This window comes from Lissotriton helveticus, chromosome 9 (assembly GCF_964261635.1).
Source record: "Lissotriton helveticus chromosome 9, aLisHel1.1, whole genome shotgun sequence".
Classification (NCBI taxonomy): Eukaryota; Metazoa; Chordata; class Amphibia; order Caudata; family Salamandridae; genus Lissotriton; species Lissotriton helveticus.
The window spans coordinates 126,601,716-126,618,630 of record NC_136070.1 but is presented as its reverse complement, the minus strand read 5'-3'; the positions used below and the strand labels follow the sequence as shown (position 1 = coordinate 126,618,630).

The window sequence follows — 16,915 nt, the reverse complement described above, 5'->3', positions numbered from 1 at the left end:
TCATACATGCAGTAACTCATCAATACAACACTATTATAGGCACTCATACACCTATACAAACACTCACACACCGCCACTTATCCAGAGTTACTCACACATCTAGTCAGTCATGCAAAGAATCCACCATACTTCTATTTACTCACCTATACAGTTATACACTCACAGCCTCACTTATTCATACAGATACTAACATATACTTACTCTCTTATACAATCACTAATACAAGTACATACTCATCCACACAGCCCCTCTCACAATCACTGACTCTTACATATCATTTATATACTCCAACTCTCACATACACTTCCCTATTACATATGTAGTTACTTGGACATGTTATCACTGAAATATCCATACACTCACCAACACACCCATACACACACTCACCCACCCATACAGCTGTTTCCACATGCACTCTTGAACCCATACACCCAGTGAATGAAGCACTCACACATCTATGCATAGTCACACACCTCCCACCCACCCACACACACACTCAGGCACCCATACAAATAATCAGGGAACCAATCAATAACCCATATAGACACTCCTGTAGCTACTCACCAACCAATGCAGCACCGTACACAGCAATAGACAGACTGATACAGACATTCACACAGTTTAGTCACAAACCCATGCGCTCAGTAAGACACATTTAATCACTCACTTATCCAGTCAGTCACGCACCTACTAAATCCTCCATCCAGACACTTATACACCCACTCATTCTTCAATACACCTTGGCCAATATATATAAAACATATTTCAACTTTACAGAAACACACAGTCACTGGATGATGTCATCAGTGATTTCATTTGAGATGGCATCAGTGATGTCACTGACCATGTCATGAATGATGTAATATGTGACGTCATCAGCAGTGCATTGCGGGGGAATCAGTTATAGTTAGCTCAACTAACTATAACTGTGGAATTTCTATGGTTTTGTTCGAGTGAAATGTCCAACTAACTATAACGTCCCTGAAACCTATGGTTTTTTCAGTGAATATATATGCCGATTTACGACTTAATAATTCTAATTCACATGCAAAAACGGAATTTGGGCTCGGTTCTTTCGTTCTTTGTTCGCAAAGGAATTCACGAAGGAAGTTGGTGTCATATATATATATATATATATATATATATATATATATATATATATATATACACACACTCACACACACACACATATAAATATATATATATTTATTTATAGTGCTACATTTACTCACATTTCAGTGGTACATTCCCAAAGACACACTGGAAGCAGTCAGCTGGTGTTGTCACAGCAATATTAGGAGAGCAGTGTGAAGGCCAGAAACCCCAACATGCACCTACGTATGTGCCTTGTCCCTCCACTCAAGACAACCTGGAAAACGAATCATGGAGTCTTTCTTCCCACAGACATGCTCAAGGTCTAGAAAGAAGAAGCGTGCAAAAAGCACCAGAAATTACCACTTATCTTTTTGTTACATTGTTTATATAAATGAAATATAATATTCCCTTTTTGAAACAACCAGTATGTGAAATAGAAACTCAATATCCTGGTTGGAAAGCAGATTTTTAAATCTCTAAGCCGCCCATCCTGTCTGGTTTGTTTTCTAAATTTCTACCTTAAAAGGTATGTTTATCCTGAGTTTTTGGGTCTCTAGATCTTCTTTGACCCAAACTGAAACATTTAACGAGGGCAATAAATAATCCTATGGATGCTTTGCCCCTTTAGATGCTTTTCTGAAAAGAGCCACACGCTTTTTGTACTGTATACAAGCAGCCACACTGGTGCTGAAATTTACCTGGTACCATAAACTGAATTACAACCCATAAACCCTTGTAGGAAGCAAATTAAATTAAAACCAGTTGCAATAAACCTTTGTCTCCTCCCTAGTTTTTGTCCAGTTCTAAAATGACCTCCTTAGTAAATATATAAGTATTGAACTGTGTTTATTGCCATTGATAATAATGAACATATTTATGTTCCTTTACTATTTATTAACTCTTGATTTGAGCTGCCTCTTTTCTGGTCTCAGCCCTGCACCTCCCACAATGCTAACGGATTATGCGCAACGTGCCGGACCGACGAGCACGATCACGAGCAGCAAAGCTGAGGACGCTGGGGAGCTGAGCCCCGAGCCGGGAGGGCACAACAAGTAGGACATGTGCTCGTAAAGGGAGAAATGCAGATTACGGATTGGTGATCCGCAAGCTCAGGAGAAAACGGCCCTTGGGGCCCAACAACGGAGGACTGAACAACGGAGGACAGAGCAATGGTGATAAATTGGTAGGAGAGCAGCTTCCTTGCTAGCTAGCAGGCTCTAGCGGGGTCCAAGCCTGCACTCTCCCAAGTAGACACCTAGGGAGCCCCCAACTCAGTACTGGCACTGCAGGTCTACAACTGGACTCAGTAGTAGTGGTAGTATGGCAGAGAAGTGGAAGTACTACAGTGGAGCAGTGGACCAGTGGTGCAGGTTCAGAGGGGAGAGCATACGGCCATGGAATGGAGGTAAGTGAAATAGGTAAAGCTCTTATAAAAGAAGAAATAAATTAGTCCTAGACAGCAAACGAGTAGTTGTTGTTGGAGCTGGCGATAAAGAATATTAAGGGTGAACAAGGAAAGTAGGCGAAAAAGCACGCCCGGTTTTGCCCTTGCTCTGTAACTGAAGAAAGGATCTCAAGGGCAGTGGATGCTGTGGCAGAAGTAGAAAAAGAAAAACAATGGCCCTAGGGAAAGCTAAAACCCGGAAAACCCTAAAAAACGCTAAAAATTCTGAAATTAAAGGTCATGGGGTGGAGAATATGGCAGAAAGAATTGCGAGAGACAAATGGAGATGTGGCAGCACCGATGGGAAGAAAACAACCCGCACAGAGAAACTCCCAATCACTGAACAGTAATTATAAAAACTAAGCCGGAATGGTGGCCAGAGTTTCTTGCGAATATGTTCCAGGGATTCTTAATACAGGGATTGTGCCAGAAAATTGGAAAGGAGCAATCATACGACCAATCCACAAAAAAGGCGATGTAAATGCCCCAAAAAACTACAGATTAATAAACCTTCTAGACATAGGGGAAAAAGTACTGGCCAAAGCAATCTTGGGATTACTTAAGGACTGGGCGGAAGAAAAACAGATTGTGCCCTCAGAACATGGAGGGTTTAAAAAGGGACACTCAACGGTGGACCACTGTTTTGCTCTCTGGGCAATTGCGCGACAGTCAGTCGAGCAGAGGGGTAGTCTGTTTTGCTGCTTCGTGGACTTCTGCGCAGCATTTGACCTGGTGGACAGGGAGCAGCTGTGGTCGACCTTGATAGGGTACAACATCCCGGGGGATTTATTGGGCTTGATTCGTGCCCTGCATATGGAAAATTGGGCCCAGATAATTTTGGATGTAGAGGGGAGTTTATCCCAGAAAATCAAAATTGGTAATGGGCTGAGGCAGGGGTGCATACTGGCCCCCTTTCTTTTTTCCCTGTTTATTGGGGTCTTGCCTCTAAAACTAGGAACCGCAAGAGGGGCAAGCCCAAAGCAAGGTGGGAAACATATCTCATGTTTACTTTACGCGGATGACCTGGTAATCATGGACCAGACGGAGATTCGTCTACAAAGAAAATTAAACATGTTTAAATAATACTGCAGATCAAAAAACTTGTTAACATGGAGAAGACTAAGATCTTATGTTTTGGTAAAAGGGAAACAGGGTTTTCTTGGTACCTGGGCACCGAGAAGCTGGAAAAAGTAACAGAATATAGATACCTGGGGATGTGGTTCGAGAGAAGCCTGCAATGGCATACCCATCCTCGATGCACTAAAACTGAGGACATCGGCTTCAGTGAAGTGATAAAAAAGATTTATTAGTGTGTATGGTGAAATGTCCGATAGACCAGTTTTAAAAGCTTATTCAGCAATGGTCGCCCCCCAATTTTTGTATGGCGCAGAGATACTTTATTTGAGTGGTAAAAATAGGTGGGACGTCGAGGAGGGAAACAGTCTGAAAAATCTATTCTCTCTACCTAAATCGTCAATGGTACAGGCAGCGAGACTAGAATTGGGAATCACCTCATGGGGTATAACAGCTTGTATGGCACTACTACGCTTTTGACAGCGTTTGAGATCGGTGAGGAACATATAATCTCACAATGGTGCAGGAATGAAATTGTAAATAGTGAGATAATTTGGGCAAAAGAGACCAGAGCCATCGTCAACAAAGCGCGCTTAAGCTGTGCCCCCAGTCCCTTCACCTCAAGATTGAGAAGACGGAATTTAGGATCCTGGGAAAAGAAACCTCTCGAGTACAGGACCAAGATTACCTCTAGAGAAAAAGCTCAGTTCTCCATATGGTCACATCGTGGCAAAAAGAACTACACTTCCCCTATATTGACAGGCTACCAACCTGCCCGTTAAGGTGAGAAGGGTTAAGGCTAAGAATCGGTGTAAACCCATGCTACGCGAACAAAGGGGTAAAAAGTTCCACGATAAATAACAAAAGAAAATGCACCTTCACTTTAGGAACAACATGTGATATCATATATATTTTACTGGATTGCCAGAAGGTTTTAGAAATTCGAAGAGAGTTTTTATGCCCGATTTTTTAAAAAGTACGATATTAAAAATAGGACGCAAGTAGTAAACCTTCTAGTGGAAATGATTAATTTAGACATAGCTTGCGCCATGGGGAAATATATAATAAAAGTTAAAGAGTTCCTTACATGTAATGAGTATTGAGATGATAAGTGTTAAGCATACGAGGAGAATGAGCCATTAAAGGGTAAAAGATATGTGGTAAGAAATATACAATATTTTATGAGATTAAAATTAAATTGTGTGTTTTAGAAACTTTAAAATAATTTTTAAAAGACCAGAGGGTTATTGGTTTTAAGAATGTGTATAGATTATTTTAAATTTCTTATATATTTATTTTTGATTGCTATGTTGCCTATTTGTATACTTTTATGGTGTAAAAGACTGAATAAAGTTTCTATTGAATTGAATTGAATTGAGTCAGCCATGTGGATTGATGCATCAGATGGCCTTTATGATAAGCCAACCAACATGTCAGAAAACATGATCGGCTGCATGTGATGTGGTCAGCGCCTAGAGGAGACCTGTGAACCCCCCCCCCCCCCCCCCCCCCCACCCTACGATGCGTTGTCAATAAGAGTTTCGGGTTTGTTGCTGTGATGGTTGCTGTTGACTTATCAAGCGCTGTGACTTATTTCAGGGCCGGAAGAAGTAAAAGGAGTGGGATCTGCTGGTGCAAGGCTCTACACGTATATGCATGTCTAGTGTCACAAGGGCGTGCATTTGTGTTTGAAATATATGTATTTTTGCGGTGTGTGTGATTGTGTGTGTCGGTGCGCCTGCACGCGCTTTGTGTGTGACTTTATGGGGAAAATATGCGAGTGTGTGAAAACTTTGTACACGTGTTTAGGCAAAAACTAGAGAAATACGTGCTTGTAACTGTCTTCTTTTTTTGTGTGCCGTTTTTGTGAAAAACAAATGCATGGATATTTGTGGTTATGTTAATGTGTATGTGTGCTCTTTTGATTGATAGATACCTACTCTTGTGGCGGTGTGTGTAATTAAGGTGTATGCACCCCGTGCTTCACTCGGTACACGGCCGTGCTCTCTTCAGCTCGTGTCAGTCATTCTGAGCTGTATTTGCAGTTTTGCTTTGGCTGACTTCTCTGATAGAGCACGCAGATGCCGCTGCGGGCCCAAGCACTGCTTTCCCTGCAGCTTCCGTGCTTCCTCCAGGACCGGCGATGCTGCGCTGATGTAACCGCGCTCCCTGCATCCTTCATTCAGCCCTGGTTGGCTGCAGGCTGGCACGCGCCCAGCTCCCGCCCCTTATTCAGATGAGGTCATTGGTTCCCTTCCTGGCACCCCAGGCCCCTCCCCTCCATCACCAGTAGGGGCAGCTGGCTTTCATTCCGAGTGGTCCACGCCGCTCCCCGAATTTGCAGAACCCCCCCAGGAGGAGAAAGCGCACACCATCCGGAGGGAGGAGGAGAAGGGGGTCTGCCAAGCTACAGGGAAACTGCCTGCGGTGTCTACAAGTATTTACAGAGCCAGCATCGGGGACCTCTGTTACCGGACGTGCGTGGGCCACCTGGCGCCGCGTGAAGCAGGTGCTGGGCTACGAGGAGTGCATGGAGTGCGCATGGATGGAGGTCGGCTGGTGGATTGTAGCCCCTACTCTGAACCTGTTCCCCGGTGAGGAAGGCGTTCCAGCACCAAGGACAGCCCCAGGTGCAGCGATTGAGCATCCTGGGGCAGTGCAGGTCTGAGGGACTCAACACCTCTGTGGATGCGCTGCACCGGGCGCCCAGGCGCAGCCGCACGGCCTCCTGCAGCAACCCGGAGCACAACTTCAGCACCCGGACAGCTCCCCGCGAGGATTCGGTGCGCTGACCTCGGCTGCAGCTCACCGGGTACCACTGCAGCCTTCACAGAGCTGAACAAGCGCTCCACAGCAACACCAGCAGTATCCGGGCTGAACTGCAACTCCTACATCTCTTCAGGAAAGAGCCATTCCCTGTACGGACAGACGGCACCATTCCCTCCTCAAACCCTCACCTCTGCACCTCACCGACCCCCAGGCACTACAGGCAATAGTACTAGACTGAAGCCCACCACAAGCAGCTCCACACAGCAACCCCTGAACAGAACATCACTGAAAATTGGCAACTCCCTGAGAGCCACCAACAGCACCATTCCTTGGACGAAAATACACCGACAGCTGCACAGCCACCACAGGCAACACCACTGAACACCCGCACGTCACCGGCTTCCCATAAATAAACTTCGCCTGCAGTGCTGTGCTCCCAAAATAATCCCCAGCAACGACAGGCAGCATCGCCCCTGCACCTCGCCGGCTTCCCATACTTTCCCTGCGCTGGTGTACCCCAAAAATAACTCCCCGGAAACAACAGGCAGCAGTCGTCCAGCACTTCGCCAGCTAAACACATACATTACCTTCCTCTGCACTGGTGTGCTCTTCAAATAACACCAGGCAACACCACCCCAGCACTTCACCAGCTTCAAACATATCCCCGGCACTAGTGTTCTCCGTAAATAACTCCCACCAGCAACAAACAGCAGCATTCCTGGGTCCCACCAGCTTCACACACACACACACATCTTGCACTGGTGTTCTCACAAAATACCTCCCCAAAATAACAGGCAGAACCGCCACTGCACTTCACCAACTACAAACATATTCCCTACACTAGTGTGCTTTGCAAATAACTCCCCAAGAGTCCTGGCAGCAGAATCCCTGCACTTCACAAGCTTCACACACACACATCGCTTGCACTGTTGTGCTCACAAAATAGCTCCTCACCAACAGCAGGCAGCACCGCCACTGCACTTCGCACAGACGCCCTGCACTGGTGTGCTCACAAAATTACTCCCAGCAACAACAGACAGGAGCATCCCTGCACTTCACCAGATTCTATCTCACACACACATCTTGCACTGGTGTGTTCCCAGAGAAACTTCCCAGCAACAACAGGCAGCACCACTCTGCACCACCCCTGCACTTTGCTAGCTTCAAACACACATCTCCCCTCCCCCTGCACTTCACTAGTTCCACACACATCCATGCCCTGGCGTGCTCACACGACTACTCTTCAGCAACAATAAGGTAGCAGAACCACTCCACCTCAATATCTTCATTTCCCAGCTACATCCTTCGCATGCGCCGGCGTTCACCCAATCATCTCTACCACACCACAGCCAACACCACTCCCTTGAATGCATGCATTCATACCCCCACATCACTCCAGGAAAAGGAGGCCTCAGCTGCCGTGCCTTGAACTACTCGGACACCTCTCCAGCCCAGTTAACCGCACAGACATCAACAGCTCTCCAACGACCGCGGTCATCAGTTCTACCAGGACGGACCACTGCACGTGAACAGGCCCCAGCCACCAAAGACACCCCAGCGCCCTAGGTGCAGAGACATCGCCTTCACCTGCACCAGAGTCCGACCAACAGCTCTCCAGCACACACGGCTACTCCTTTCTCCCAAGAATGACCCCCGTTGCACTAGAGCAGGCCTCTAGGCACTAGACACATCCGCTTGTCCTGCGCTGAGCTCTGGTGCACATCCCCCCCCCACCACCATCAACACCACAAACCCCCATTCAAAAATACGAGAGACCTCAACTGAACCCCGGTCATCACTGACACCTTTTCAATCAATCATTTTCTGGACCGCGAGGGATTTCCAGTGGACACCAGTCCGGCCAGTTCCTGCCATCAACAACCCGCGCTCACCAGGGCAGCCACGGACAGTTGGCTGCACGGGTGACCTTTGATGCCAACATTCACCTCCGGAAGAACAGCTGGGGCCTGGCGCGCCCGGGCGGAGTTTAGCGGCGGTATTTTTCAAGCGTGCAAACACCTGTCCAAGCCGGAAGTGGTTGATGCTGGTTAATAGGAGCTGCTGATTGAAGCGGTGCCCGGGGGTAACCCCCGCGCCGCACAGGAGACGCAGCGCTGAAGCCTGTGACCGCTCACACATGACCTGTCTCTCTTCCATGCCCCCGTTTGGAGTGCGTCCTTCCGGCGCTCTCTCCTCTCTAGGCAGGTGGCCCTCCTTGCCTTCCTCGTTGCCTCAAGGCTGGACTCGGGGGTTGGGGGTGATGGCTACCCTGGAGTCGAGCACGCAAGCGCGGGAGCTGGAGCCTTGAACCCCGCTTCTACTCTGGAAGAGAGGGGCGTGCGACCGTACATGTTCCCACCACCTCCTGGGACCGAACAGAAACATTACTTCTATGCAGCTGGGGGTGCAGCTACTCCCGGGGACCCCCTACCCAGCTGACGTGGAATTTAGGTGCTGCCGAGACTCACCATGGCCAATGAACCGGTGATTTTAAACGTGTATGACATGGTAAGTCTGACTTCCGGTTCGTGTGTTGACTATGCCATGTTTTGTGTTGTGCTCACACAACTGCTGGTTGATTTTATGCAAGGCTGTCAGTCCAACCTTCCTTTTAAGCTTCCGACCTTGGCATTCTGGGACATGCAGTTTTCGCTAGCCCATTCTGGCCAGGGACTTCTACTTCCTGGCATGCAATGGGCTGTCGAATCAAAATGAAGGCCCTCGACTGGAGCACTAACTCTCGATTCCAATTGGAACCTCTTTCTTAGACCACCTATCATTTCCTGTCCTTTTCTTTCTCTCTTGCATGCTTTCATTCTCTGCTGAGTGACTGCCTTTCGTGTCAAGCCTTGAGCCGGTTGTCACATAAACTCTTCTCATGCCAAGACTTATCAGCTCATACATATGACACAGAAAGTGAAACAGGGTCACAAGAGCATGGCACTACCGAGCAGTGCTGAGTATTACTTGGTTTAATGAGCTTTTTCTCCACCTCCGAGTAAGAGGTTAAACTCAAATGGTCCTCTCAGCGTTTCATCCTTCTGAGGTTGATAAAATAAAACATTTGGGCAAAATAAAGATCTGTAATTCAGCGCCAGGATGAACAACGTCAGGGTGATGATAAATGTCTGTAATTTAGTGGCAAGGTGAAAAACATATGGGTAACAATACACATCTGTAATTAAGCGCCAAGGTAAATAACATTTAGATAACAAAACACTTCTGTAATACAGCGCCATGGTGAATAACATTTGGGTAACAACAAACATCTGTTATGCAACACCAAGGTGAATAACATCTGGGTAACAATACACATCTGTAATTCAGCGCCAAGACGAATAACATCTGGGTAACAAACATCTGTTATTCAGTGCCAAGATGATTAACATCTGGGGAACAATAAACATCTATTATTCAGTGGCAAGATGAATAACATCTCGGTAACAATAAACCTCTGTTATTCAGCTTCAGGATACCTGTGGTGGACGTTTGCTTTACACATAGCTATATTACGACTCACTGGTTGAACTTGAAATCGGTGGAACTCCCTTGCCACCTGTCTGGCTGCTCCAGAGCCCTTATATCTCCCACTTTTATTTGCGAGTAGCTCACACAGTCTAAGGCGAGGCATGCAGTATTCAGGTATGAACTTGAAGATCCACCCATTTTCAGCCCATTTGTAGGGCGAGTTTAGGCAGCATGCATGCGCTGGTTATCTCCTCTATTGGCTTTTGGCATGCCCATGAATTTCTATTTGTTCGTTGTTGTGCCATTTAGAAATACAGGGTTTTTATTGGTGCATTGGGTCTGATTCATCTACCTTTGCGTGCTTGGGTCACACCCAGGCGATTTCACTCATTGTTTGCTTGCGTTGGCCATTCCAATACATTCGTGGTTCCTCCTGGTCATACTGATATGCCTTATTTTCTAGGCTATCAACATCATTTTAGGCTTTCAGTTTGTTTCACTGAGCGATGCTCTGTTCGGCACCTGCAAAGTGGCAATTTCTCTCTGGTAGCTGTTGAGCTATGCTAATTGCTCTAACTCAAAAAAATGCGAGACCCATTGCATTTGTAATGCTTGCTTCAATTGGCTCCTGTTGTTTCTAAATGGTTGCTTTTGATTCATGAATTGGCTAAGTAGTCCCTCCTTAGTACTGCCTTCTCTGCATTTGTAACCTCACATGTGCACACACAATGACCCAGCATTAGAGTACTTATATCTAATGTATCTTTCAATATTTCTATATCAACAAATCAAAGAAATCACAATGTGCAAAACAATATAACATTCAATGGCTTCTTGAGGATAAGCAATTTATGATGCATCCTATAAGATGATGGATATTTGGTGGCAAGCAATCCTGTTGTGTTTTTATGGAAGTTTGAACAATAAAGAATGAATTAAATCTACAATCAAGTCTCATAAATTGCTTATCCTCAAGAAGCCATTGAATGTTAGATTGTTTTGCACATTGTGATTTCTTGGATTTGTTGATATAGAAATATTGAAAGATACATTAGATATAAGTACTCTAGTGCATTGTGTGTGTTCAAGTATAGTTGATCTTTTAACCTCACATGAGGACTGGACTTTTTACTTGTGTTGTTACACGGTCTGTTTTATCTAAGTCTGTGAGCACTATTTCCTTTAATGATTTTCTCCTGTTGCAGGCATGAAGTGCTTTCTTGCAAGGGTGCCCATTTTGCCTCCGGGCACTGCGCTACTGTTTCAGCACAGCGCCCGCTTTTACATTTTTAGTAATAATAGGGCCAACTTGACAACCACATGCTTTTTTTTTTTGTAAAAGCGCCCAATATCACACTGTCACTTTAGTGGTGTCGGCGAGCCCTTCTTTAAACAAACCGTGTCTATAGAAAGGGGCGTGGCTGACATTAAAGTGAAAGCACAGCTTTGGGCGCTTTTACAAACAAGCATTTGCAATGCAACAGGTCTCACATTTGCGAGTGTTTAAGCTATTGGCATTGTGACAATGCCTTTTATTTATCTGTTTTAAAAACCAACACATAAATAAAAGGCATTGTCATTTACAATGCCAATAGCTCAAACTCTCGCAAGTGCAAGACCTACGGCATTGCAAATGCTTGTTATATTTGTATTCTGTAAATTTAGACAACAAGGGGTGCAAAATAAAGAACCTGGATTGAATGAGTAACTCACAGGTGGAACTGTGAAACTGAGGAGCTCCGCAGCTCTGATTGGATCAGTTGACTAATAAAACAGGCCAATAATGAATCAGTCTTAGTTGTGGAGTTTTGTGTAGATGCTGAGCAACCACATGTAGCCCATTCAGCCACGTTTGGCTCTGTGGCCATCAGTCCAGTACATTTCCTTACTCGTAGATCCACTTTTAAATTATGAATGTGGCCTCAAAATTCCCAGCACGCCGAGTGCTGGTGGTAAAAGCCAGGACCAGCTGAAAGTTTCACACACGGCCTGGGACAAAATAGTAACTTTGCCTTTGTTGTGGTGTTTGCACCAGACCACATTGCCAGGCATTTGTACCACTGCCTTTGAGAACATACCGTAAGAAAGCCCCTCCTCACTGACAAGTGGGGGGTTGATGGAGACATTCCATGCCGGGTGCCATCTATAGGGGAAGTGACATCCAATGGAAGATGACACTTTCATTAGCCTGAGGGGCCTCTCACTCAATCACACTGGGCTGGTCTCCATCTCACACACATAACTCAGAGGAGAGGAGGACAAGTCCTGGCAGACCAAATGTGTTGAATGTTGAAGTCAAGCTAAAGGGGTAGTGTTTCATCACTTGCCTTCTCAGCAAGTGCTAAAACTTTGAATGAGCAGTGATAACCTTCACCTACAGAACTGTCCCCACAAGAAAGGCCAACGCATATATATATATATATATATATATATATATATATATATATATATATATATATATATATATATATATATATATATATATATATTTTCTGGGGTTTAAAAAGATGTTAACGAACAGAGAGGTCTTCCATACTCAGTGGAGGACTGGACTCCATGGGGTGGAGGTTTGTGTATGTGACAGGGACCTTCAGGGAAAGAGAAATAGTCATTCTACCTTCATATCCACCAAAAGAGGGCCAGGGACTCATGTTTGAGAAGGTGAAAGAGTGGGACTGGATAGAGCTAATGTGTCTGCAAGCCGTCAGCTTAGAACCAGAGGAAACTCAGGATAGACAGATACCTTCAAGCGCCATGTTTAAAAAAACACTGGAACTGGGTCTCCTGAGACATTTGGTAAGATACAAACCCACAAGAGAGAGCACATGTGTTTCTCACATGTCCACACATCATATTTAAGAATAGATCTGGTGTGGGGTCTCCACTTGAAGCTACAACCAGGACAGAAATAGCAGGGACAGCGTAATCAAATCATGCTTTAATTACCTTGAAAATTAACTGGGAGATAAGACCAAATAAGAGGGACATCAGGTTTGAAAATGCCTACAAGTAGATACATATAACACAAAATCTATGGGGTGCTTTTAAAGCAGTTATCAGAGGCCAATGCAGAGAACAGAAAGAAATTGAAATCTTACCAAACAGAAATTAGAAGAGAGTCCAACGTCAGAAGAAGGAAAAAAAAGAGAACCACAGACTCAGAGGTACCTCAGAGCCATCACTTCACTGAAGGCCTAAATAAATCCCTTGGCAACAGAAACATCAGAAAAGGCACTACTGTGCTTGAAGCAAATATCCTGCAAGAGATTCAACAACTCTGGCTCTCTTTTAGAATGACACTACACAGGGCAGCTACTAGCCACAGCATTTGCAAGGCTAAGGACCCAAGAGATAGCTTTGAGCAAGGAGAGTGGGCGAAAAGAGAAAACTTTAGGGACTATTGTAAGAATCTGTACTCCAAGGATAGGGCAAATAAGGACTGTTTTTGTCCCCAGTCTGTCTGCTCTCGCTACCCCCTAGTATACGGGAAGCCTTGAGTCCCAGATAAGAGAGGATGAGGAGTCTGCTCCAATAAAACACCTGGACCCAAATAAAACCACAGGCCTAGATGGGTTGATGAGTATCTTTTATTAGCAGTTGCTAGTACAAGTTTTAAAATATTTCCTTCAATCTAAAGCAGTCACCCCCACAATGGTGGAAGGAAGCCAGCATCACCTTGATTTATAAAGCGGGCCAGCCTGCATGCTCTTTTGCTTCCTGTGTAAATATAGCACTGTTAAATACGTAGGCTAACATTTTCACCCCACATGCCTTATTTGATCCATTCAGATAAATCAGATTTCATCCCATGGAGATAAACCTTTGCTAGTATTAGACATGTTCTCCATCATGTGGAGATATTGGAAAAAAAGGAAAGGTATGATTAGGGGGTGGGTGGAATTTTCCATTTAGCCCGCAAAATAGGTGGAATTTTGGCCGCTCCTCATTACTCTTTAACCCTTTCCGTGCGTCGGATGGCCCCTGGCCGGGGGCTGTCCTGACCACGCCCAGTTGTAAATCACCTGCACCGCGGCGGAATTCCAGCCGCGGTCAACTGGTTAATGTAGAGTTGTGGCCAAATTCCGTGGTGGTACTTTTTTTTTCCAGCGAAGATCCAGAATATGTGAGCTGGTGAGCACAAGCAATATTTGCCATCCTCTAGCTCGATTTTTGAATGTGAGTGGTTGCAGGCGCTTGCGAGCGGTCATAGGGCCACCATTTGAGTAGATTTTCTGCCACTTGAGTAGATTTTGTACGTGAGCGGCAGCAAAATCAACTCCAAAGGCCGTGCGCTCTTGCCTAATGCATGGATCAGTTCATGCTGATTTTCAGCGCTGCTCACACTACCAGCGCTAAGTTGTAGCGCGAGGAGTTCGAGCTGCATATTTTCTTTTAGTTGGTTGGAAGTTAGTAGAATCTCGTAGAGTTTTTCTGTAATTCAGTGCAATTCTGAGGAGTGGAACTATGCGAGTTTTGACCATTCCTAGTTATGAAGACCATATTGGCAAGCTACCCGTTCGGACAACGAAAAAGCGCTGGAGGTAGCTAGAGCGTGGGAAGGCTTAGTTCAGACCATGAGGGATTATCCAACATTAGAAGAGGCGGAGTAGGTGCTCCACATACATGTGAGAAATACATACATACAATATATAGCTTCGCTAGCTCTTTGAAACACTGTTATGATGTTTGCTGAGATTCTGTAATTGCTCACACCACTGTTATTGTAAGGAGGGAGGGTACTGAGGAGGGGGGGGTTGGGTATTGTTATAAGATCATATCTGAAAGCAGGGACGTGTTATGACATTGGCTGCCTCCGCATATATGACGACTACAGTGAATTCCTATAGTATGCTTTGTTGGTGCGGGGCAGGGCAGTGATACTGCAAGAGGCGGGGTCTCATTTTGTTTTCAGTGATTTGTTCCAGTTGGTATGTTGGGGAGATGGGAGTAAAAGAAAAGCGGATACCAGGCATCCTTATTGACGGATTAACATTACATTTATACGGCGCATAGGCCAACACCACTTTCCTGACTTATGCCGCCCAACCTCTGGGTTGCGGGCTAAATGGCCGTGTACAGTGAATTGCAATGCCACACATGTTATACATTCTGTCTGCTGGGTAGTTGATCAGACCAGTTGTATATTGTATTAATCTGCAATAAAAACATATTTAAAAAAAAAATGAAGACAATATTGGCTCTGGATGCTGAAAAAGCATTCAAGTGGGTCAAATGGCCCGTTATGAGTGCCTGAAACCATAGATTTGTGACCAAATGTTAGAACCTTTATCAAGGCAAACTATAAATCCCTAACTGTCAGAAGTACAATCAATGGTTCTTAAACTGCTGCTTTCAAATAGCACGGGGAATGATGCAGGGTTGTCCCCTCTCCCTGCTCCCTGGTGGTGGAACATTTGGTGGACAAGATTAGAAACTGTGGGAAAATTAAGGGGTTCCCCTTCAGAGGAGGCCAGCATAAAATCCACTATTTTTCACTGACGATATTTTACTAACCATAATAGACTCAGACGTGTCCATTAAAGCCTCCATAGACATTATTCAAATTTGCCATTTCCAGTTCAAGGTGAATTTGGACAAGTATGAAATACTAAGGGGTCGATTATGATGGCGGACGGATTCCCTCCGCAGGGCTGGCGGGGGCAATCCGTCCGCCATTCTCTCTGAAATGACCCCCCGCCACATTAGGATGGCTGGGGGGTCCGCGGCGGATGGCAAGACTGTCCGCCGCTTCTCCGCCGGTCGCCTTTGCGACCGGGAGAAAAGGTGCTCACATATGGTGGCGGTGTCTGCGAGACACCGCCAACCATATTAAGATGCTGGCGACCGCCGTGGAAAGGCATACGGTCTTTGCTTTGGGGGCCCATTGTGGGCCCCCAGGGTGAAGGGGAGTGGGGGGTGCACATGGGGGGTACCTATGGTACCCGCCTGCAGTTCCATGCACAATGCGGCAGGCACCGCGCGGTGCCTGCCGCTTTGTGCATGCAAATGCACAGCATGCATTTGTAACTTTGCGGCGGGTGCTGCTTAAAGCATCACCCGCCGCAATGTTAAATATACGGGATGTGATCGCCAGGGTGGTGGTCACATCCTAATTCCAACGGAGTGAACGCAGCTCCCCCTGCGGACGGTCCCTCCACCTCGGGGGTGGCGGACGGACGCAGGTCCGTCCGCCATCATAATCGACCCCTAAGTGTGGGGCTGTCCCAGGAGGCAAGGAAATGGGTGGCTAGCTCTTCTCACATTCAGTATTCAAAATGGAAGGTGCATTGCTCCAACTTTGGGAAGACTTGATGATACTACCTATTTTAGACTCATCCCTTCCATTAAAGCTGACCTACGCCATTGGTGACCCTTGTTTATGTTTGGGCTGGGTAGGATAGCAAAAATTAAAATGAATGTCTTGCCCAAGTTACTGTACCTGTTCCAGGCTCTTCCCTTAATGATTCCTAAGGAAGACATAACTGACTTATAACGAGCAATAGACTCCTTCATGTGGGCAGAAAAGAATGTAAGAGTTTCAAGGTCTGTCCTCTCTCAGTTAGACGGCACCCATGAGAGCTCGTCCTTCTTGACCTCACCTGATAACATAGAGCTAACCAACTCCGCATTCTTTTTTGACTGGTCTCTCTATGAGACAGAGAAACACAGGATCCATATGGAGGCAGCCATGTTGGTTTGCGCACCATGGGATGAAGTGTGGCTCCCAAAGCCACTTCGACCTTATGTGAGATATGTCTTGGACATTTTCTCCGCTACACTAGAGATCTGGGACAGGGTCTCCCATCCACACTGCTCATCCTCAATCCTGGTGTCTCATCAGGAGTTGACTGGTGGCAATTTGATAAATGGTGAGGAGAGGGAATTCAGAACGCTTAGGGATCTGTTTGCAAGGGCAAGATTAAGGCCTTTAAAACATGCAAGTATGGATTCCTGTTGGGTGAGTCTGAAAGCATAATTGTTTTTCAAATCTTTCATTAGGTTTTATCTCCTGGGTAGACAATTGTGGGCACTATGGAATTGACTCACTTTGAGAACCTTTCACCA

At 45.7% G+C, this 16,915-nt stretch overlaps 1 protein-coding gene across 1 annotated transcript in view; it reads left to right on the top strand.

Moving 5' to 3' along the window:
- Positions 1-8,637: 8,637 nt before the first annotated feature.
- LOC144782652 (deubiquitinase DESI2-like) overlaps positions 8,638-16,915 on the top strand; it is a 398,870-nt gene continuing 390,592 nt past the window's right edge. The window contains exon 1 of the mRNA XM_078662008.1: positions 8,638-8,890. Within this exon, the coding sequence (XP_078518134.1) occupies positions 8,852-8,890 (39 nt within the window). The 5' untranslated portion in view covers positions 8,638-8,851. The remainder of the gene's footprint in view (positions 8,891-16,915) is intronic.